Source organism: Leopardus geoffroyi, chromosome B4 (assembly GCF_018350155.1).
Source record: "Leopardus geoffroyi isolate Oge1 chromosome B4, O.geoffroyi_Oge1_pat1.0, whole genome shotgun sequence".
In the NCBI taxonomy this organism is placed as follows: domain Eukaryota; kingdom Metazoa; phylum Chordata; class Mammalia; order Carnivora; family Felidae; genus Leopardus; species Leopardus geoffroyi.
The window spans coordinates 100,890,989-100,915,965 of record NC_059341.1 but is presented as its reverse complement, the minus strand read 5'-3'; the positions used below and the strand labels follow the sequence as shown (position 1 = coordinate 100,915,965).

Below are 24,977 nucleotides of genomic sequence, written 5' to 3'. Positions count from 1 at the left end.
TATTACAATAGCATATTTTTTATAGATGTTTGTAGAAATAAATGTACAAGAATGTTCGTGAGAATAATTCACAGCACTTTCAAGAGAGGTTCCCTTGAGGAGAAGGAAGAGAGTAGTACACTGAGCAACCTGTAGCAATTACAGCAAAATGTTAGTAGCATCTGCTTAATCTGACAGTTATATTCTTCTCTACACTTTACACTGTAGGATTGAAATGTTTCACAATTTAAACGTTTTTAAAGATAGAAATTACAGACAGATACTTTTCAAGAAATTGAATAGTTAGAAGAGTATGTAAGGGATAAAAAAGGGTGGTTGTTTTCTTCTTAAGATCAAAGATACTGGAGTATATTTGCTGATGGAAATGATGCATTTGGGTGAGACAGATTAATCACGAATGAGAGAAAGGAGATATCAAAAGAAGGAGTCTCAAAAGGAAAGATGAATGTAAAACAGTGTAATCGGTTTGCTAAACACAGGGGGCACAATGTGCTTTGATATTTGACTATATATAACATTCAAGAAGGCAGAGTGACATCAGTGAACTAAGGACCTTTGAAAGTTTGTCTCTCCACAAAAAAAAATGAAAAAAATGGCAAAAACTGTCAAAATTAACGCTTTCAGAACTATGGAAATTAACAAAAGGCTTTCAACAATCCAAAGAGCATTCAGTCAAAAAAACAGCTGAATTTCGGTAAGAACAGAGAATTTTGTGATATTTTAACACAGAGTCCCAGACTCCCAGAGTCCCAGAGTCCCAGTCCCAGACTCTCTGCTTCCCAGCAGCCTTGAAAAATGTTTGTATTCCTGGTACCAACATCACCAGCTAAACTCCAAGACCTGACCTTTATTGCTTGAACTCACCAACCTTCATCCCACATTTTTCCTTAAGCTCTTCTTTCCAGCTTATCTCTTAACTCAGAAATGGAAACCAAAACCACCCCTCAAGCAATAGCAACTGCCCAGACAGGACCTCCAGCCAGTCCAGACCATCCAGACCAGTTTGAGCATAACCTCTGAATCGCACCTGCACAGACTGTGGCATAACCTCTAGAGTGATTGACAACTACCTTTACTCATTATAAGACCAAAATCTCCGCCCAAGGAGGAGCACATGACTCTTTTTTTTTTTTTTAACGTTTATTTATTTTTGAGAGAGAGACAGAGACAGAGTGGGGAAGGGGCAGAGAGAGAGGGAGACACAGAATCCAAAGCAGGCTCCAGGCTCTGAGCTGTCAGCACAGAGCCCTAGGTGGGGCTCGAACTCACGAGCCGTGAGATCATGACGTGAGCCGAAGTTGGACACCCAACCGAGCCACCCAGGCACCTCAAGCACATGCCTCTTTTACATAACATACAATGTGTATACAGGCAGGTTTCCTTTTCCTTAAGGTGTGTGTGCAACCGTATGCCCATCTCTACATATGATGACAAGGATCTCCTTTTTAAATATTCATCTTAACACTAAATAAAAGGAATCCATCCACCCTTGCTCAGGGAGTCACAGCTTTGCAAGTTATTTCCCATGATCTCTTCATTTGCCGCAAATAAAGTTTAACTAATGTGACAGCTCCACCTGGTGTATCTGTGACTCACCAAGGAGCAAACTCACACTGGTTCCCTTACACTAGTACCAGAGTAAGCAGAACAGGGATGGAGTTCTTGCAAAGCCTTCTTCCAAAAGAGAGGTCATTGTTTGACCTGTTTGGTGGTTCCCTAGAAGAGTCCACTTGAAAGGCTTATCTACTGAACCTAACTTAAACTGATTAAAAGCTTCTGTCTGGGGACTGCCAATGTTTTAACATCACAGTTGCTTGAGAGGATGTGTAACAGCTGGAGCAAACAGACAAATCTGAGGAAAGAAACAAAGGCTGAGGAATGAGATATCCATAGGGGCTTTGAAAAGCTCAGACATATTCCTGGGAATCTAGAAAGCCATGCACAAGCATAAGGTTATGTGCATATATTCAACAGAAACCTAAGAAAACCCTAAGCTCTTACATCAGATTGACTTTGAGGTTCCAGGCAAGCAAACAATGAAGGCTAAGGCATTGGAAAACTGCCTGGAAGAGTACTGAGTGTCCAAACCATACAGAAAGTCCCTCAACAAAGACCAGGATTTACTGGTTCTAGGGATTTAAGAAGTTTCTGGGGCACCTGGGTGGCTCAGTCGGTTGAGCAGCCAACTCTCAGTTTTGACTCAGGTCATGATCTCACAATTTTGTGAGTTTGAGCCCCACATGGGACTCTGTGCTAACAGTGAGGAGCCTACTTGGGACTCTCTCTCTCTCCTCTCTCTCTCTCTGCACCTCCCCCATTCACACTGTCTCTGTCTCTCAAAATAAATACATAAAGGTGAAAGAAAAAAAAGAAAAAAAGAAAAAAAGTTTCTGTCCAATCATTTACTTACCACTAACTGAGCTGACACTTCAGTGGCCACACATGACAAAGATAGTTTACAGAATTAATTTAGAAATGGCACAAATAACAACAAACCCCAGGAGAATCTGATATTAGAACTGTGACCTCATATAATTTTAACAGTCTAGTTTTCAACAAAAAAAATTAAAAGACATGCAAAGGAACAAGAAAGTATAATCCATTGAGGGGAACAGAAAGCAATTAACAGAAACTGTCACTGAGGAATCCCAGACATTGGACTGACTAGACAAAATCTTTAAATCAGCCATAGTAAATCTGTACAAAGAGCTAAAATATGAGAACAATATCTCACCAAATAGAGAATTATCAATAGGGAGAAAGAAATACATGTGCTCATATTTTACTTAAAATATAGATATCAAAGAAGAAAACAACTATAACAAAAAACTTACTGTGTAGCCTTCACTATGTCCCATGTGCTGTAATCATCAATATGAGTTTTCCGTCCAAGAGATTCACCATATCCATGGTTATAATGGCTTTGGGATTTGATTTCCTGTTAAAGAGTAAATTACACAAAGGCAAAAGTTCAGAAAAGAGATACAGAGAACATTTCAATATTTTACTACCAGTTTTGCACTGTTTGAAGAAGGTTCATTATTGAAATGGTTGTTACCTTATTCTGAAATATGTCCTCTTCAGAGAAAAAGCATGTTCAAATAGATCTACCCCTGAACATACTCTCAAAACACAAAAGCTGCCAGACTAGAGATGAGTGACAAATTTGTAACTGAAATTCATCTTTAGCTCCACAGAACTCTGAACTTCAACTCTCATTCTCTCAGACCAATTTGTCTTTTATTCCAGCAAAACCTCTACCTTGAGCATTCTATTTTTTATTTCTGAATTTGGTTGAGTATAGTGAACATGCAATATTACAGTACGTTCAGGTGTACAACATAGTGATTCAACAAGTTTGTACATATCTAACACCAAAACCCTCATCACATGCCACAGGACACCTGGGTGGCTCAGTCAGTTAAGTGTCCAACTTGTGATTTCTGCTCAGGTCATGATTGCACTGTTCCATGAATTCGAGCCCCGCATCAGGCTCTGTGCAGAGCCTGCTTGAGATTCTCCCTCTTTCTCCGCCCCTTCCCTGCTCACACTTTCTCACTCTCAAAATAAATAAACTTAAAAAAAAAATTTAGGGGTGGCTGGGTGGCACAGTCGGTGGCTCAGTCAGTTGAGCATCTGACTTTAGCTCAGGTCATGATCTTGCAATTTGTGCATTCGAGCCCCCGATGGGGTTCTGTGCTGACAGTTCAGAGCCTGGAGCCTGCTTTGGATTCTGTGTCTCCCTCTCTCTCTCTGCCCCTCCCCCACTTGTGCTCCCACGCGCGCGCGCTCTTTCTCTCTCAAAAACAAACATTTAAATTTTTTTTTTAATTTTCAAACTTTCATCACATGCCAAATAAACTCTAAGGTGGTAAAGAAACAAACCAACAGAGATTACTCTTCTATTATTTTCAGATACTATCTTTTCTTAAACTCCTTCATGCTGAGGGCTTGTTAAGCATCTATGTTGAGATGAGTAAGAAACAATGGGGCAGCTCTGATAAAATGTAAATCTACTTAAATAGTTCTAAAAAGGTCAACACTCCTAATTTTAAACAGTTTTACAGAATATTACATCCCATTCAAAGCTAGTATGTTGTAATTTTGTATTTAACAAAACTTGTTATGCATAGTCAGCTTCCTCAATATAACACAGCACCAAGATACAATTATGTTTATTTTGTATGACAACAAAACACAGAGCATGTTTGGCCTGCTGTACATAAAGCACTATACAATGTACTGCAACCTCAGGCCAGAACATGGTAAGGGCAGTGCAAAGTTTAAGAGGGTGCCAAAAAATTCAGTCACCAAGAATAAAAGTGCCCAAGTGTCCACTGATAGATAAATAAAGATGTGGTATATATGTACAGTGGAATATTAGCCATGAAAAAAGAATGAAATCTTCCCATTTGCAGCAACATGGATGGAGAGAGGGTATAATGCTAAGTGAAATAAGTCAGAGAAAGATAAATATCACGTGATTTCACTCATATGTAGTATTTAAGAAACAAAGAAAGAGACAAACCAAAAAACAGGCTCTTAAGAACAAACTGATGGCTACAGAGGGGAGGTGGGTGAGAGGATGGGTGAAATGGGTCAAGGGGATTAAGAATACAATTATCATGAGCACTGAGAAATGCAGTAATTCCATTAGCAACAGCTTGGTGTAATAGAAAAAGTCCTTAACTGAGAGGCTACTGAATCCAAAGTCTGCCATTTTCTTATCTAGGGTACACCCAGTGAGGCAATTCACTACTGTAGGATTCAGGTCCCTTATTTGTAAAAAGAGAAGGATGAATACTCACTCTCCCTCTCCAGCTCTCCTACCTGAGCGCTTTCTCTCTCTCTCACTCTCTCTCAAAACAAAACAAACAACAACAACAAACTTAAAAAAAAAAGAGAAGGATGAATAAAATCAGGTCAGAGTTTCTCTGAGGTGCCTCAAGGACCAACAACAAGGTGTTAAAGAGCTTCATTACTCTCAATTCTTTAAACACAGCATTTTGTTATCTACCCTGCCTTTTAGATACTGAGGTTTTATATAAGATTTCTTTAATTGAAAAAACATTAGCAGCTTTTTAAAAAAAGTTTAAAAACTACTAGATTACAAGTCCTCCAGGATCCCTTCTAAGGCTAACACAGTGATTTTCTGTATTGGAGTAAAGAAATTATGCCATATGAAGATCCTTAAAGTACCTAGTTCGCAGCCAAAGGTTTTTACAACCCTGGTGTTGTTGAAGAGAACTGGAATGAGAAAGCACCTCCCCAATCTAATGCTGACGTAGTAGACAAGAATGAGAGGAGCTGTGGGGCGCCTGGGTGGCGCAGTCGGTTAAGCATCCAACTTCAGCCAGGTCACGATCTCGCGGTCCGTGAGTTCGAGCCCCGCGTCGGGCTCTGGGCTGATGGCTCAGAGCCTGGAGCCTGTTTCCGATTCTGTGTCTCCCTCTCTCTCTGCCCCTCCCCCGTTCATGCTCTGTCTCTCTCTGTCCCAAAAATAAATAAACGTTGAAAAAAAAAAAAAAATTTAAAAAAAAAGAATGAGAGGAGCTGGGAGAGCTCAGCTGCTGCACACTGCTGCAAAGAGAAATCAACATGACAGAACTGAAACTCACACAGCAGGTACAGGCAAATGCTGGCTTGTGTATCAAGATGATAGATGCCACAATACACGTTTATTCACATGTCCAGATGGAATATAACCAACTAACTAGTTACCAACTGTCTGTGTGCAATCTAGTTAACTTTTTTTAAATGCCAGACTTCTTAAACCTTTAGGTTACATTCATTTTTAAAAGCGGCAGTGGGGGGGGGGGGACATTTGTGGGGGACATGAGGGTATGTGAGATCGAGCCCCACACCTGGCTCCATGCTGAAAGTGCGGAGCCTGCTTGGGATTCTCTCGCCTCCTCTCTCTCTGCCCCTTCCCTGCTCATGTGCACATGCACACTCTCTCAAAATAATTTTTTCTTAAAAAAAAAAAAAAAAAACTTAAAAAAAATTAGCAGTCTCCAACATAAAGGCTAATATGCTTGATATAAAGATGCTAACAAATACAGCCAAGGATATAGTTTCCTTAATGGCAGATGATACTGAAATGTGTCTGAAAATAACAGGGCCACACAGAGAATTCAGGGCAGCATGAATGAAGGCTTCCCAGGTCAGCCACACTCCCCATAAAAACATACATATACCAATGTGAAAGAATGATTGTTCACCTGGTGAGAGAAGGATGCATCTTCCTGTTCTTGGGGAGTGTGTGCACTCCCTGGACTCTTCTGACTGTTCTGGACTCTCTGGCCATATACCAAGCTCTGAGAAAAGCATGAATAACATCACATTTGACAAAATAGGCAAAGGATATGAAGAGAATTCAAAGGGGGCAAAATACAATTGCTGGAGAGAGAGAAAGGGAGCAAGAGAGATGAAAAGATGCCATAATTCCAACCCCCCCCCCCAAAAGAGGGAGAAATCAATTTAACAGCATTCTAGGGCGTATACGTTGCCTACGAGGCACATGTTACCTGCCTGTCTTTGGTGCACAGCCCACATACACAGTGAATTAGCAAGCCAGCAGGGATTAAGTATATGCCTGTGACTTGCACTGTGTAAATGTCTGCTGTCAGGTATCATTCTAATAGGATAGACTCTGAATCAAGAAGTGAAATGTACTTAATTATATAATTTTGAGTCGCTCACATTTAATCCCATTAAATGTAGAGAGATAAAATTAGAGCACTATAAAGGGTTTCTGACAAGAACAAATAAAAGGAAAAAAGGTCCACGCACACTTCACTTACTTTTAAGTTCCAGCTAAAATTGACAAGCCAAACATGAGAACTTCTTAAAACCTGAGGTAGTGATGAATTAAATTCTATGGATACCATAAGGATTTTGTAAAAAGGAGTATCAATTATATATAACAAAAAGACAGCACAAGAACAAAACAAATATAACCAAGGGAATAATGAATAAGGAAAACCAGTAGACATTACAAGATTATAAAATGATTTTTAAATGTATTTAGGTTATAGTGCCAGCAGATGGCACTACACTCAAGACAATTCTTCCTAACTTTTTTTGCTGCACTCTTAACAGATTAGACAAAAATGATTTGATTATACAATGGAAAGATTTCGAATCAAGTTTTTTCAGTAAGCAACAGGTACCATTTATTACATATTCTACTGTGGTCCTGGATCCCTGGCTAACACTACATGATAGTTGATTCTTTCTCTTTCTTTTCTTTCCTTTTTTTTTTTTTTTTTTTTTTGACAATTGTTGCTTCTAATAAAGAATCCAATTTGACCCACAGGTTCTCTCATACTGTAGTATTACCACCATCACCTCAATCCAACTATCAAATTAATCTTGCTTGCTTCCAACAAACTTTAGAGTGGGAAAATGTTCATCACCTAGCTTCTTTAAAAACTGGTTTTCAGGGGCAGCGAGGTGGCTCCGTCAGTTAAAGCGTCCAACTTCAGCTCAAGGTCATGATCTCACAGATTGTGGGTTCGAGCCCCTCATTGGGCTCAGGCTCTGTGCTGACAGCTCAGAGCCTGGAGCCTGCTTTGGATTCTGTGTCTCCCTCTCTCTCTGCCCTTTCCCCCCTCATGCTCTGTCTCTCTCTCTCAATAATAAAACTAAATAAATAAACAAACAACTGGTTTTCACTTTATTTCCCTCTGGAATCCATATGTATACAAATATTTGTAACTATATACATATGTATATGGCATACTGGTTTTTTCTATCCACAGGCATTTGATGAATAGATGCCTTCATGTGTGTTTTTCTCCCTTTCCTACCTTCTTAGGAATAAACTTTATTTTTAGGATTTTTATTCAGAATAGTTTCAGATTTACAAATAATGCAAAGTTCTCATATTCTACACACCCAGTTTCCTCTAATATGAATACCTAGCATTAGTATGCCATATTTGCTACAATTAATGAACCAATATTAATATATTATTATTATTATTATTATTATTATTATTATTATTAACTGAAGTCTATATTTTAGTCAGATTTCCTTAGTTTTTACATAATATCCTTTTTCTCTTCCAGGATCCCATCTAAGATATCACATTACATTTAAGTTGTCATGGCTCCCTAGGCTTCTCTTGGCTTTAATAATTTCTCAGACTTTCCTTGTTTTTGATGATCTTGATAGTTTTGAGTAGTCAGGTATTTTACAGAATGACCCTCGACTGGGATTTGCCTGGATTTTTTTTCATTGTCAGACTAGAGTTATGTGTTTTTAGGAGAAAATGTTTTCTAATTTAACCTAATTTTTAAATTTTCTTTCAATACTACTATACAATCCTTATTTGTCCAAATACTTTTTTTTTTTTTTAATTTTTTTTTCAACGTTTATTTATTTCTGGGACAGAGAGAGACACAGCATGAACGGGGAAGGGGCAGAGAGAGAGGGAGACACAGAATCGGAAACAGGCTCCAGGCTCTGAGCCATCAGCCCAGAGCCCGACGCGGGGCTCGAACTCACGGGCCGCGAGATCATGACCTGGCTGAAGTCTGACGCTTAACCGACTGCGCCACCCAGGCGCCCCTGTCCAAATACTTTTATGTAGTCTGTAATTATAGTACTCATATTTTATATTCTTCCATTTTACATTTCTTCATACCATTACAGGTAGTTTTTATAAGTAATGCTTTTTACCACTACAAAATACTTAAACTGATATACTGAAACATTTCCTAGTCACTTGAACATTCAGGTTAATCTTACATTTCCTAACTAAACTCAGAAGTTTTTTTCTTAGGCATTCCCTTCTTAGTCCTCCCCTAACATTCTCTTGACCATTGGACTGTAAACTATAACAAGTCAAATTTCATATTTCACTAGAGATTCTCAATTTTATCTTCCAACTACAGGATTCGGACCAGCATTCTTTTAATATATCTCCTAGTTGGCCTGAAAATCTTATGGAAGTCACCTTCTCTCCTTCCTGACTTCTCACCAGTAGTCCAAGCTCAAGTGCTGGTCACACTTCCAATTTGGCTCCAGAAAACTATAGGGCAAACACAAAATGTCCTATCTGTGGCAAATTCTGAGGAAGTACCTCTTAAGCACTGTAAGCTGTTTTGTTTGTTTTTTAAATGCGTCAGTCAAGTGCACATGTACATTAGGTTTCAAATTTAATTACCAAATTGCAAACATCATGGCAAAGAAACAATGAAAAGCCTAAAAGAAGAAATTCACAAATCACATCTTCAATTGCGAACAAAGGCACTCAGGTACCTAGCTCAGTAGTTAACAATCAGGAAGTTCTGAGCAAAATTACAGATTACACGTACAATTTATTTTTTAATTTTATTTTTTTAATTTACATCCAAATAATTTAGCATATAGTGCAACAATGATTTCAGGAGTAGATTCCTTAATGTCCCGTACCCATTTAGCCCATCCCTCCTCTCACAACCCCTCCAGTAACACTCGGTTTGTTCTCCATATTTAAGAGTCTTTTATGGTTTGTCCCCCTCCCTGTTTTTATATTATTTTTGCTTCCTTCCCTTATGTTCATCTGTTCTGTGTCTTAAAGTCCTCATATGAGTGAAGTCATATATTTTTCCTTCTCTGACTCACTAATTTTGCTTAGCATAATACCCTCTAGTTCCATCCATGCAGTTGCAAATGGCAAGATTTCACTCTTTTTGATTGCCGAGTAATACTCCATTGTATATATATACCACATCTTCTTTATCCATTCATCCATTGATGGATATTTGGGCTCTTTCCATACATTGGCTACTGTTGATAATGCTGCTATAAACATGGGGGTGCATGTGTCCCTTTGAAACAGCATACTTGTATCCCTTGTATAAATACCTAGTAGTGCAATTGCTAGGTTGTAGGGCAGTTCTATTTTTAATTTTTTGAGGAACTTCCATACTGTTTTCCAGAGTGGCTGCACCAGTTTGCATTCCCAACAGCAGTGCAAAAGGGTTCTTCTTTCTCCACATCCTCGCCAACATTTGTTGTTGCCTGTATTGTTAATGTTAGCCATTCTGACAGGTGTAAGGTGGTATCTCATTGTGGTTTTGATTTGTATTTCCCTGGTGATGAGTGATGTGGAGCATTTTTTCATGTGTCAGTTGGCCATCTGGATGTCTTCTTTGGAGCAGTGTCTATTCATGTCTTTTGCCCATTTCTTCACTGGATTATTTGTTTTTTGGGTGTTGAGTTTGATAAGTTCTTTATAGATTTTGGATACTAACCCTTTATCTGATATGTCATTTGCAAATATCTTCTGCCATTCTGTCAGTTGCCTTTTAGTTTTGCTGTTTCCTTCATTGTGCAGAAGATTTTTATTTTGATAAGGTCCCAATAGTTCATTTTTGCTTGTTTCCCTTGCCTCTGGAGATGTGTTGAATAAGAAGTTGCTGTGGCCAAGATCAAAGAGGTTTTTCCCTGCTTTCTCCTCGAGGATTTTGATGGCTTCCTGTCTTACACTTAGGTCTTTCATCCATTTTGAGTTTATTTTTGTGTATGGTGTAAGAAAGTGGTCCAGGTTCATTCTTCTGCAGGTCGCTGTCCAGTTTTCCCAGCACCACTTGCTGAAGAGACTGTCTTCATTCCATTGGATATTCTTTCCTGCTTTGTCAAAGATTAGTTGGCCATATGTTTGTGGGTTCATTTCTGGGTTCTCTATTCTGTTACGTTGATCTGAGTGTCTGTTTTCGTGCCAATCAGATGTACAGTTTTAAAAGATGATCTAATCATTTTTTTTTCCTCCTCACCACCTCCACAATACATTTTTCCTCCTTCCTGTATGATTTACTAAAAGGCATTTCCAACTACCAAAATGTTCATATTAAATCTCATTCAATCTTGATTTAGTCTCCCAAAATTTCAGGTGTAATTACTATTTTTTTTAATGTTTATTTATTTTTGAGAGAGAGAGACAGACAGAATGTGAGCAGGAGAGGGGCAGAGAGAAAGGGAGACACAGAATCTGAAGCAGGCTCCAGGCTCTGAGCTCTCAGCACAGAGCCTGATGCAGGGTTCAAACCCACAAACTGTAAGATCATGACCTGAGCCAAAGTCAGACGCTTAACCAACTGAGCCACCTAGGTGCACTTCAGGTGTAATTAATTAGCTACCAAGTCTTACTATTTTTCTCCAAACAAATTCATCAGTTCTTTTCTGTTATTGCCTCTATAATACCTTCTCAAATAGTCTGTCTACCTTGCTGTTCCAATCACTCCCCTGCTTAAAATCTATAATCATGTATATAGGGTAAAACGGTAACATTTCAGTAATCATGCAAAATTGCATGAATTGGCTCCAACTTCTTCCAGCTTTGGTATCCACCATTTCCTTCCAAGCATCCTACATGTTTTTGTTTGTTTAAATGTTTATTTATTTTTGAGAGAGAGAGCAGAGCAGGGGAGGGGCAGAGACAGGGAGACACAGGATCCCAAGCGGGCTCTGAGCTGACAGCAGAGAGCCTGTGAGATCATGACCTGAGCAGAAGTCTGACACTCAACCAACTGAGCCACCCAGGCGCCCCAACATCCTGTATGTTTAACAGCCATTCCAAGGTTTTGTATATTGAAAACCTCAGTGTCCTTTTGCTCATGTTAGCTATTCCACATAGAAGGCACACCCCATCTCAGGTCTGGCAAACTTTTACAAATCCTTCAATTCACAATTCAAATGTCATTACAACATTCCTTGTTGCCCTCAGGCAGAGTTAGTGATCCAGTTTTCTGTGTTCTGCAAACAATAATTACAGTACTGTGTGATGGTGTGTTAGCTTCCCATTGCAGGTGTAATAGGTTACCACAAACTTAGTGGCTTAAACCAACACAAATATATGATCTTATAGTTCTGGAGATCAGAAGTCCAAAATCAAACATCAGTATCACAGATGTCAACAGAGCCATGCTCCCTGAAGAGGTACTAAGGTAGAAGCCATTCTTTGCCTCTTCCAGCTCTGGTGGCTTCTGGCACTCCCTGGGTTGTAGCGATATCACTCCAATTTCAGGCCAGCATCTCCGAATCTCTCCAGTCTGCTTCATATAGCCTTCTGCATGTGTGTGTGTTCAAATCTCCTTCTGCCTCCCTTTTATAAGGATACATGTGATTATAATCAGAGTATGCCTGGATATCTAAGATAACTTCCCCATCTCAAGACCCTTTATTTAATTATCCCTAGAGGCTCTTTTCCCTTCATAAAGTAACAGGGGTTCCAGGGATTAAGACTTGGTATCTTTGGGGGGCCATCATTCTGCTTACCATAGGACAGAGGCAAGTTCATATTACATAAACTGGTGCTATCTGTAGTTTTCTCTTGGCTATCAAATACCCTCAATCATTGGTGATAATGTGGCTCTCTCCTGTGGAGCATTTTGAGATTTCTGAAATTCACCCCATGAGGACAAACAGTAACTCTTAACCAAACTTTGGTCAGAGTCCTCTGAGCCCTCTTCTCAACTAGGCCTCGCCCTTATTCCCCATAACTTTACTAGGACTGCACAGTTTAGCTTTCAGAAAGAATTCTGTTAAGTTAGTTTAGCAAGAATCCCCCTACCCTTGATGTCTCCTTTTAGTATTCCCATCCACTGAGCCCCTCATTCTGTTATAAATCCCCAATTGTCCCTGCTGTATTCAGAACTGAGCCCAGTTCTATACTGAGGGGCTTCTTTCCTCCCTATTGTAATAGTTCCTGAATGAAATTCATTTTTCCCATTCTAACTATTGTCCAGCTCTGGTTTTCTCTGACAAAACCTCCCTCTGTAACATTTTCTGGTATAAAATAGGCATTCTCTAGCTCATTTCTAAAACTCCTCCTCAGCTCTTATGCTAGTGGTATAACCCTGGGGTTGCTTATGCCAAGCAGAAAACTTTCTTTTGGTAAATTTATTTCATTATGGCTCTAGCCTATCTAGCCTCTAAAGTGTTTGCCTGGTCCAAAGGAAATACTCTTAACATCACTGCACACACAGAGGAAGCCCTCTCTCTGGCTCTTCCACTGCAAGGCTATTTTATGTATCCCTTACCTTTATACTTCACCAGGAAAGCAGCAGCAGCCCCCCATCTCTGGGCCTTCAAAAACTCCAGGGGACCCAAATCACACTTTTCCATGAATTCTTTAACAAGACAGCATCCCAAGAGAAGCCTAACTATTTTTTGCAACCCAGCAGACATCCAGCTATAGGCACATTTTCCCTCCTGAAAAGTGCCTGTCTTTCAAAGAAATTGTTTGCAACCCACAAAGGACAATAAAAACACTACATCACTCCATTTTGCCTTGATAACTCTTCAAAGAGCCCTTCTTCCCAGTAAAGTCTCTATTTTGTATAAGCTGGAGGTAACAGAGTTCCAGGACAAATCATGGCCACTTCCCATCAAGTTCAGCATCTCTGTTTACACTACAGGGATCTTTTGTCAGCTACTGTCCTCAGCTTTGAGCTCCAGGAAACATGCTTAGATGACAAGAAGAGTTTCACTTAATATCTTATTATATACAAATACATCATAAAGCATTTGTCCTTTCATACCTAGTACTTTTCACTTAACATCACGTTTCTTAGATTTTTCTGTGCTGATAGATGTTGTTCTAGTTTATTCAATGCAACTGCTACATGGTACTTGATTAGATGAATAAATACCATACATTTCCCTGAAACTTTTTGCCGTTATAAACCATGAACAATCTTACACAGAGCTTACCAGTAAAAGTTTCTCTGTGGTAAACACCTAGTAGTAGAACTTCTGGATAAAAGGACTTTGAGTATCTTCAACTTCATTAAATTGCTTTCTAAGGTGGTAGTACCAGTTTACACTCTCACTAGCAATGCAGTTTTCCTTTCACTATACTTGGATTTACCAAACTTAATTTTTAGGAAATCCGATGGGTACCAAACTTATACCTTGTTTTGATCTGCATTTCCCTGAATCAAAGTGAAGAAAGTTTATCCAGGAGAAATCAACTGTATCAATGGAAATGAAAAGTCAAGAAGGATAAGGGCCTCATGCTGACCAGTGGATTTAGCAACATAGATGCTGCTTTACTTTGACAAGGTAGGGCATATGCCAGGCTGGACTGATTAAAGATAAGATGGGAAGGAAAGGAACTGGGAACAGCAAATATAAGCAACTTTTCTGAGGAGTTTTGCTATAAATAAGAGCAAAGAAATAGGGCAGAAGACAGAAGGTAAGTGGAATAAAAAGAAAATATGGTTTGGTTTGGGGATTTTTTTAGGATGGGAGAAATTATCACTAGTACATATAATCTGATAAAGCTAAAAACTGATGAAGTAGGAGTATGAGAGCTGCTGGAGAGATGCCATAAGTCAGCCTGAGAGGATAGAAATCAATGTAACTAAACATATACAGTACTTTTATGCTGAAAACCACAAAACACTGATGAAAGAAATCAAAGATCTAAATAAACAGACATACCATATTCATGGATTGGAAGACTTAACATGGTAAAGATGCCAATTCTCCCCACATTGATACATGGGTTTAACGCAATTCCTATCAAAATCCTAGCAAAAATTTTTGTAGATGTAGACAAGGTTATTCTAAAATTTATATAGGAAGGCAAAATAGCTAAAATAATTCTGAAAAAAGATTAACAAAGTAAGAAAGCAGTGACTCAATTTCAAGACCTATTATATAGCTACAGTAATCAAGATGGTATAGTGTTGGCTGAGGGATATATAGATCAATAAAGCTGAACACAGAACCCAGAAATAAACACATACAAATATGTTCAACTGATTTCTGACAACAATGTAAAAGTAATTCAGTGGAAGAAAGGTAAGCTTTTCAACAACGGGTATTGAAGCAGCTGGACCTTTACAGGCAAAAAAAAAAAAAAACCCAAAAAAACAAAAATCCTCAACCTAATTGTCACACTTTATGCAAAAAAACCCTCAAAACTGATCCTGAACTTCAATATTTCAAAGAAACTATAAACTGTAAACAAGAAAAACAAAGTCTTTGAGATCTATGGCTAGGCAAGGAGAATCTTAGACTTGACAGAAAAAAATACAGCCCGTAAAAGTAAAAATGTATAAACTGGATCTCATCAAAATTTGAACTTATCCTCTAATAAAGACCCTGTTGCGGTTGAAAAGACAAGCTATTGACTGGGAGAAAATATCTGCAAACTAAGACAAAGAACTAGTGTCTAATATACATACTAAAAACTCTCAAAACTCACCAGTAAAATAAAGAATCAATTGAAAAAAAACTGGCACAAGACATTGTTATGGGCTGAACTGTGTCACCCCAAAATCAATTTGTTGAAGCCTAGCTGCCAGTACCGCAGAATGTTACTGTATTTGGAGCAGGCCCTTTAAAGAAGGAATTAAGTTTAAATGAGGTCATGAGGGTGGACCCTAATCCAATCTAACTGGTGTCCTTAAAGGAAGAGGATATCTGGACACAGACACCAGGGGCACTGTGAGCACAGAGGAAAAACCATGTGAGGACACAGCAAGAGAGCAGCCATCTATAAGCTAAAGAGTGGGACCTCAGAAAAAAACCAAACCTACTCATACCTTGATGTTGGACTTCCAGTCTCAAGAACTATGAGAAAATAAATTTCCATTATTTAAGCTACCTTGTGTGTGGTGTTTGTATGCCCTAGCAAACAAAGAGGATATAAAGATTTCACCCAAGAGGATATAAAGATGGCAAATAAGCACATGTAAACATAGTTGGCATCACTTGCCATTAGGGAAATGCAAATTAACACCACAATGACTTATAATCATATACGTATTAAAATGGACTACAATCATTAAGTGTCAACACCAAATGCTGGTGAGGATACAGAGATCAGATCACTCACACACTGCTGGTTGTGTACAGTCACTATGGAAACCAGCTTGACAGTTTCCTAAAAACACTGACATAAAACTACCATATAACCCAGTAATTGCACTTCTGGGCATTTATCCCAGAGAAATGAAAACTTATGTTTACACAGGACCTGCACACAAATGGTTAAAGTAGCTTCATTTATAATAACCAAAAGCTGTAAACAACCCAGATATCTTTCAATAGGTAAATGATTAAACAAACTGTAGTATATCCATATACTACCCAGTAATAACAAGGAACAAACTGATGATGTCAGCTACAACCAGATCAATCTCCAGAGTATTATGCTGATTGAAAAAAGCCACGCCCACAAGGTTACAAACAATTATGATTCCATTTAAATAACATTCTTAAAATTACAAAAACTACAGAAATGGATACTAGATTAGCATGATATACAAAGGCAATACAAAGGATCTTTCTGGGGATGGAAATGTTCTATATCTTCAGTGATTCAATATCAATCTCCCAGTTGTGATATTACTCTATAATTCTACAAGGTGTTACCATTGGGAGAACCTGGGTAATGGGTACACAAGATCTCTGTGCACTTTTTCTTACAACTGCATGTGAATCTAAATGATCTCAAAATAAAAAGTTTGAGTTAAAGAAAAATTATCAACTTAAAAATTTTTAATTTATGCAATTTATCATAAGTAAAATATACCTCAACAAAAATGGCTCTGCAGTAAAAAAATATATATTTTTAAAAAACATACACATGATTAAAAAATCATCCAGGGGCACCCAGGTGGCTCAGTCAGTTAACTGTTTGACTCTTGATTTCAGCTCAGGTCACGGTTCATGGGTTCAAACTCCGCATCAGGCTCTGCACTGACAGTATAGAGCCTGCTCAGGATTCTCTTTCTCTCCCTGTCTCTCTGCCCCTCCCTTGCTCACTCTCTCTCTCTCAAAATAAATAAACTTTTAAAAAATTTTAAAGAAAGAAGATTTTCAGGGCACCTGGGTGGCTCAGTCAGTTTAGCCTCCGACTCTGGCTCAGGTCACAATCTCGCAGTTTGTGGGTTTGAGCCCCTGTCCAGCTCTATCCTGACAACTCAGAGCCTGGAGCCTGCTTCGGATGCTATGTCTCCCTCTCCGTCTGCCCTCTTCCACTCATGCTTGTCTCTTTCTCTCTCTCTCTCTCTCTCTCAAAAATAAATATAAAAAAAAAAAAATTTAATTGAAAATGATTCTCTCTCCCTCGCTTTTTGCCCCTACCCCACTTGTGCACCCGTCTCTCTCAAAAAAACAAAAAGCAAACAAACAAAAAACCCATCCAGACCAGTGTTGTGCAATAGAGCTTTCTGCAATTATGGACGTATTCTACATTTCTGTGCTGTCTCAGACAGTAGCTGCTAGCCACATATAGCTAATAAACACTTGGAACCTGACTAATGTGACTGAAAAGCTGAACTTTTTATTATATTCATTCTAATTAGTTTAAATTTAAATTGCCACATGTCATTGGTGGTAGCTACCATGTTAACACGGCAGGTCTAGGAGAAACCAAGATGACAGAACAGCATGGAAGTTTTTTTTGTGTATCACATCCATGAAATACAGCCAGATCAACACTAAACCATCCTGCACACCTAGAAAACTGATTTGAGGATTAACATAATAACCTGCACAACCTGAACCACAGAACTCAGCAGGCTGTGTCTGTGTTTATAATATACACTTTAACTTATCTGTTTATAGTCAAATAATATTATAAAACTGCATTAAATATAAGAACTTTAAAAAAAAAAGGCAGGTCTAGATATTACAAAGAATGGTAAAAATAATTATATGCTAAGATAGAACTATGTCCTAAGTGTATTAAGAAAAAATGCATCAGTTATATACTTTACCTTCTACTATACACCTTCTGTACTCCTTAAATTTTTAACAATAATCATGTGCCATGTTTCTTAAAAGCCAAAAACCCATACTGGAATTTAAATTTCTGATACCTTGAAAATTCACATATATTATTCAACAATATAGAATAAATCAGATGTTAGGATGATAGTTCAGAAAGTTTAAATTTTTATTTGGTCTGCTATCTTATAGTGCTAGATTCTAGTTTGTCAATTTTTTTTTCTCCCCCAAGTGTGACTTTTTTTGGATTTGGTTACATTCAACTATCCACAGAAAAAAAGAAGACAAATAAGGAAAAAACAAGTTTAGAAAATGGAAACTTATGAAATCAACTTAATTAACTTCTTACACAAAGAGTTGAAAGATCTTGGATATTCGTAATGAGTGTTCAATCAGAAAGGAAAATTCCCTTAGAAAGAATGTCTACAGTTTATTCATGACCATAGTCACAGAATTGCAAATGGAGAGTAGTGAATATTTATAATTACAGTGAAGGGTGATAACACAAATGATAGTGTGACTCTTCAAAAAGTTTTACACCGGAGGTGCCTAGGCTCAAGCCAGCACTTGTCCTCTCATCAGCTACTACCACAGATTTAATGCTAAGAATACTTATCTCCAACCCCTCCAAAGCCTTCCCTGATCCATACCTAGGGTTATTTCATTTCCTTTCAAGGGATTTTATTAATGAAAACATATTTTCCCTTATGAGTTTAGACTAAGCAGAAGAAAGAAAAAAAATCAATTGAATTAAAAATTTTGAAGCAGTGTTTTTACAAAAATCTAGTTTTAGGATTTCAAGTCAATTATTCAAAAAAGTAACCTTACAGCAACTGCCAAAACGGAGTCCTCCCCTAACTTCTTTAATAACAAAAGCTGATAGTAACTCTGATAGTTTTTCTATTATATAATCAAAACTAATTTGTGTTTTAGCCTATTAAATTATATGGCAGAGTATATACGAGGATTATGAATTTGGAGTCAGAGTTTAGATTCTAATATAAACTCTGCCAACTGCTAATGATGTGAACTTGAATAAATTACCTCACCTCTCTGACTCTGCTTCCTAATCTAAAAACAGTTCAATAATACCTACTTTTCAGAACTGTAAAAAGTAAATGAGCAGTACACAGAAATAACCAAAATGTCCTTCAGTAGGTGAATAAACAAACTATGGCATATCCAGAAAATGAAACAGTATCCAGCATTAAAAAAGAAATGAGTTGACAAGTCATGAAAAAACATGGAGGAAACTAAAATGCTATTACTAAGTAAAGAAGCCAGCCTGAAAAGGCTACATACTGCATGATTCCAACTACGTGGATTTACAGTAACAGCAAAACTATGAAAACAGTAAAAATATCAGTGATTGCCAGTTAGCAGGAAGGGAGGGATGCACAGGTGGAGCACAGAGGATTTTTAGGGCAGTGCAACTATTCCATATACTACTGTAATAGTGGATGCATTATACATTTGTCAAAACCCACAGAATTTACGCCAAAAGTGAACCGTATGGTAAACTATGGCCTTTCAGTGATGATGATGTATCAATGTAGGCTCATAAAATGTAACAAATGTAACTCTGAGGCAGGATATTGATGGGGAGGGTGGTACAGGTGTGTGGGCAGCCAGTATATGGGAAATCTCTGTACTTCCTGCTCAATTTTGCCGTGAACTCAAAACTAGTCTAAAAAATAAAGTCTATTAAAGAAAGCTTTTAAGAATTTTTGAAAAGTAAATGAGGGCATCTGTAATCCCTGGGCATTGCTAACCAGTGCCTTGGCAAATAATAATATTCAATCAACTCTATGACTGTATTATCACTATCACACTGTGCTGCACTTTTAAAAAGGAGCAACTAAATTCAAACAGTAAGCCTGGATTCAAATTCAGTACTGCCACTTACCAGCAAGTTACTTACCCTCTCTCTGCCTCTATTTCCTCATTTACAAAATAGGTATGAAAAAATGTATGAATTAAATGAATGAATATATATGCAGAACTGTTTCAGGATAGTGACTAGTTCATGGTTATAATTTGATAAATGTTAGCAATTACCATTATTGTGATCTATCAAACCAAAGAGATAACATGAATAGCAATAAGTACAATGCCTCATATATTAAATGTCAAGTTACCTTCCTTCCTCCTCCTGGAGTAAAAGTTTTCCCACATATCAAGTATGTATCACTGAACGGGGAACAAAATATGAGAGTTTATAAGATAAGAATCATCTCTGGAACTTTTTCAAAATATGCATACCACAAACCCACATACTAAATTGGAAACTGTGAGAGGTGTGCATGGAAATAAGTGTATTCTAACAAAATTCTCAGTAAGATTCTAATACACACACATACACATACACACACACACACACACACACACACACTCATATTCTTACTTCACCTAACCCATCTCCCACACAAATCCAGTTGTGATAAAGTTACTGAATACCAGTGATTAATGGGATTCAATGCACTGAAATCTATATTTTAATATAAGTTTCTTGGAGTACCTATGTATTGCCCAGATAAGGGACAAATATAGCCCTGGCAAATTTAGCCCACAGGTCAAATCTGGCCCATCACCTGATTTTATATATAAAGTTTTATTGGAACACAGCACATCCAATCATTTCCATATTGTCTTTGGCTGCTCTCATATGACCACCACAGAACTGAGTAGTTGCCAAAGAGACTCATATGGCCCACAAACTTGAAAACATTTACTATCTGGAAACTTTACAGAAAGTTTCCCAACCCCTGGTCTAGGTTATTTGTTATTCAGTAACCCAACTAGAACATTTGGCATTAAGAATGAGTTCAATGTTATTACAACATCTCTTAAAGCATAACAACAACAACAACAACAACAACAACAACAACAACAACAAAACTGGATGGCTGGAAACAAAGCAAACAAAAAGTTCTTTAAATTAAGAGTATAGAGGACAGAAATAATTTCACATGCTACCATTCCTCAAGGAAACTGTTCTTCCCCCAAATCCAACCAAGAGATCTTAGCAAATAACAGGCCCTATCTCATGGCTGTAAGAATGGAAAAAAATCTAAATCAGGAAAACCCAATTCCAATGTGGAAAAGGGAAAACATGCAGTCCCCCTCTAATGGTTAGCTGATATTTGAGACATATGGCAAAAAAAAAGTCCACATCCATATCGCCACTACAGAGAAGAAGCTGTCCTACATTAGGAGAAAATAGAGCTGAAAGGCAGAGATGAGGATAGAGGAAAAACAGTCTTGTTGACATTCTTGGCTCAGATTCCAGGGATCCTTGAGTCTCTTGCTATCCTAAGTTAGAATTATAGGAATCAGTAACTTCCTTTTTGCCCAAGTTAGTTTTAAAAGGATTGGAGACATGGGGCTCCTGGATGGCTCAGTCGGTTAAGCTTCTAACATCAGCCAGGTCACGATCTCATGGTTTATGAGTTCGAGCCCCACGTCGGGCTCTGTACTGACAGCTCCGAGCCTAGAGCCTACTTCAGATTCTGTGTCTCCCTCTCTATCTCTACCCCTCCCCCACTCACACTTGCTCTCTCTCACTCTCTCTCTCTCTCAAAAAATGAATAAACATTTTTAAAAAGAATTTTTAAAGGATTGGAGACATTTGCAACTCAAGGATTCTTACACAACAAATAACTTCTCTTTTCAGTGAAGGACTTACTTATTTGTTTATCAATCATAAGAACATCCCTCATTAAATCCTTCATAAATTAACAAATGTTGGTAATCCAAAAAGTCATTTTTAAAAATTCACAATGGTAAGGGTGCCTGGGTGGCTCAGTCGGTTGAGCGTCCAACTTTGGCTCAGGTCATGACCTCACAGCTCTTGAGTTTGAGCCCCACGTCGGGCTCTGTGCTGACAGCTCAGAGCCTAGAGCCTGGAGCCTGCTTCGGATTCTGTGTGTGTCTCTCTCTCTGCCCCTAACCCACTCACATTCTGTCTCTGTCTCTCTCAAAACTAAATAAATGTTTAAAAAAAAAAATTTTGTTTTTTAATTCACAAGGGTACAGTACAGTAAATTCTCAATCAGTGGTTACTATTTTTTTCACTTTTTCCTATTTTTTCCTTAGTATTAAATAACTTATTCCTAATATTTTTCCTAGTATTAAATAACCAATTGAAAAACACAAGCTATTTAGGGTCACCCAAGTGGCTCAGTCAGTTAAGTGTCCGACTCTTTCAGTTCAGGTCATAATCTCACGGGCTCGTGAATTGAAGCCCCATGTCACGCTCTGCACTTACAGCACTGAGCCTACTTGGGATTCTCTCTCTCCCTCTCTCCCACTCGTGTGTGCACACAGGCTCTCTCTCACTCTCTCAAAATAAAATAAGCATTAAAAAAAGATACAAGCTATCTAACATATAAAAAAAAAAAAAAACCTTCAGATACATTTAACCCCCTCATCTCCATCTCCTCAATAATCATTGATAATCACAAAGACAAGCTTAAGACACTATAATATTGCAATTTATCTGAGATTCTATCATATTTAGTATGTATCAACCCTAGAAAATGGAATAATATGGCAAATTTTCACCGATTAAAACAGAAGACAAAAATATTCTGTTTATCCCTCTATAATTCAAGAAATTAAGTTCTTTGCAATATTTCCTTCACAGAAAGCTAAATTTCACTGTACTTTCAAATTAGTTGCCTGTAGCTCTATTCTAAGGATATTTTAATAGAAAATATTATCCTACAATTAGAAAATTATTACATTGGGTGAGAATTTTACTTTCATTTTCTATAAATACAATATTGCCTTGAATCAATCTTCTAATTCCAAAGTTTAAAGTATTTGATATTTGGGGCACCTAGGTGGCTCAGTCAGTTAAGCATCTGACTTCAGCTCAGGTCATGATGTTGCTGTTCCCGAGTTTGAGCCCCGCGTCGGGCTCTGTGCTGACAGCTCGGAGCCTGGAGCTTGCTTTGGATTCTGTGTCTCCCTCTCTCTCTCTGCCTCTCCCCCTCAAAAATAAACATTAAAAAAAAAAAATTTAAGTATTTGATATTTTATTCTTAAATTACCTATCGGTGACAGAATCTAATTACAAAATAATATTAGAGTTAGATGATGCTGTGAAAGAGAATTTCATGTAACCTTGTATTGAAATAATGTTTTTTGGATTGTGATTGTAGGAGGTTCCATTGAAAAAGTACACTATATCAAGATGCCTTAACTAACTAATCCTAATTACCCTAACATAACCTTAGGATACTTTCTAGAGGAAAAGAGGTTTGCCATGGGTTTTTAACTTTTAACAAAATTTTAACATGCTCACTTTCATCTAGTGTGAGGAATCTGGAGGCCTACAGTTAATCTTTTGTTATTCTGCAATGCCTTATTTTATATTCCCCATTACTCTGTGGACTATCAAAGCATCAAGATCATACTTAGATGCTCAACAAACACTCCTCATATCAAAGCACACATTTAAAAATAAATAAATAATATAAAAAAGGCTTAAAATAGAGTCCTCTGCCTATCCTCTCCTCAATCCCCAATTTTAATTTTCTTACCTACTTAGTTGCCTCCATACCTAATAATAATGTATACTACTGTTGCTTGAGAATTACTAATTTCTTACCACAACATTAACAGCTAACATGTATCGTGTTATTAAGCACCAGACTCAGAACTTTACATATATTATCTCATTTAACTTTCACAACAACTTCATGAGGTAGGTGCTATTATACTCTCATTTAAATCTGGAAAATTAGGACACAATTCAATAACTTGCCCAGGGTCACATAGCTAGTAAGTGGCAACACTAGAATTTAAACTCAAGCAGCCATACACTAGTACTCACACTTTTAACCTCTATCTTATATCTATCCACTCCACAGTCCGTTCTTAAATATTTTTAGAATGATTCTCTCAAACTAAATAAAAATAATGAGCAAAATAAAACAAAGAAGTCAAAACTGTAAAATGGCATTTCTCACAGCTAAATTTAATTTGGTTTATAGGTCAGTAGTTTGCAACTTTGGCTTTGCCACAATCTATGAGGTCACCGATCAGTTGCATTTGTATTTTATATACATTGATTCACTGATTACTACGCTTGAGGTAGTGTTTTTAAATCTAAATTACAACTACATGACCTATAGCATTCCTCCCGAATAAAAAAAGGCATCAGATTCTAAAGATGGCCAGAGACATACTTTAAAGGGAAAGAGTGTGCCGGTAACCCAACAGAAGAAGAAAAGCAATTTTCAAAGAAGTTTTCTATCTACTTTCTGAAAGCAAATGAATTAATTTACTTATGTGTACACATGTATCTCTAACTACATGATAGGGCAAAAAAATAGTAACGGAAAAAGGCAAAATCACTTTCACTAAAGAAAACTTCAAAAAAGAGATTTTTTTTTTTTTTTATCTGAAGGCAGGAGATGTAGTAATATTTTGCCTTAAAATTTTAAACAAAAAAATGAGACATGAATATGGACAAAATTAATGTAAAGCAAAAAAAACCATATATATACCATTTAAAAAAGAGAACCTAAAGAAAAGGCAGTGACAGAAGTTCTTAAATTGAGAAAAAAAGAAAACAAGAGATGAAAGCCCTAGATAATCTAGGCAATCCAGTTCAAAGCTCTGAGTCAGATCTTGCTGAAACAGAGAGTCCCTATAATAATACTCTGGCAAAGGGGGGTATTGTGGCCTCATTCTATGAAAGAGTTAGGAAGGCTTACTGAGGATATACTAGCGGGTGAAACGGAAGAGTGATGATAGCAAGTCAGATGGATTGTAGACCAACATATGGTCTCTATGTCCCTGCTAAAGTCTTTCTTCTAACCATTCTAGATGACAGAAATCTGACACTGCTTGCAGGCTACACTACTCAATTCAGCACTTATTTGCCTTCTGTTAAGTGTTTCACACTTAACAATGCATATATTCCCAATTAGATCACTAACTCTGGAGAGCAGGAGCTATCCTATTTATTTTATTTTCACCCATATAACCTAGCACAGTGCTATGCACGTAGTAGATAGATGCTCAAACCTACTGATTCTGAAAACTCACGATATACAATCACAACATTAGAGTTTAAAGAAATCTTAAGAGATCATCTAGTCTAACTCTTTTATCTTCAAAGCAAAAAAACTAAGAGTAGTTAAAGGTACAACAGCCTAAAGTCAAGAGTTAGGATTAGCACCCTAATCCCATGATAATCAGTTCATCTTTTCCCAAATAACCTCTAATTT

General features: G+C 37.6%; 1 protein-coding gene across 5 annotated transcripts in view; it reads right to left on the bottom strand.

Moving 5' to 3' along the window:
* ZDHHC17 (zinc finger DHHC-type palmitoyltransferase 17) overlaps window positions 1-24,977 on the bottom strand; it is a 103,920-nt gene that overhangs the window by 75,811 nt on the left and 3,132 nt on the right. For 3 of the 5 annotated variants that reach the window (XM_045467100.1, XM_045467098.1, XM_045467096.1), the window contains exons 2-3: window positions 6,222-6,317; window positions 2,835-2,938 (exon numbers count right to left, since the gene is read on the bottom strand). In XM_045467100.1, coding sequence (XP_045323056.1) covers window positions 2,835-2,938; window positions 6,222-6,317 — 200 coding nt within the window. The remainder of the gene's footprint in view (window positions 1-2,834; window positions 2,939-6,221; window positions 6,318-24,977) is intronic. The other 2 variants (XM_045467099.1, XM_045467097.1) reach the window with 1 other exon arrangement.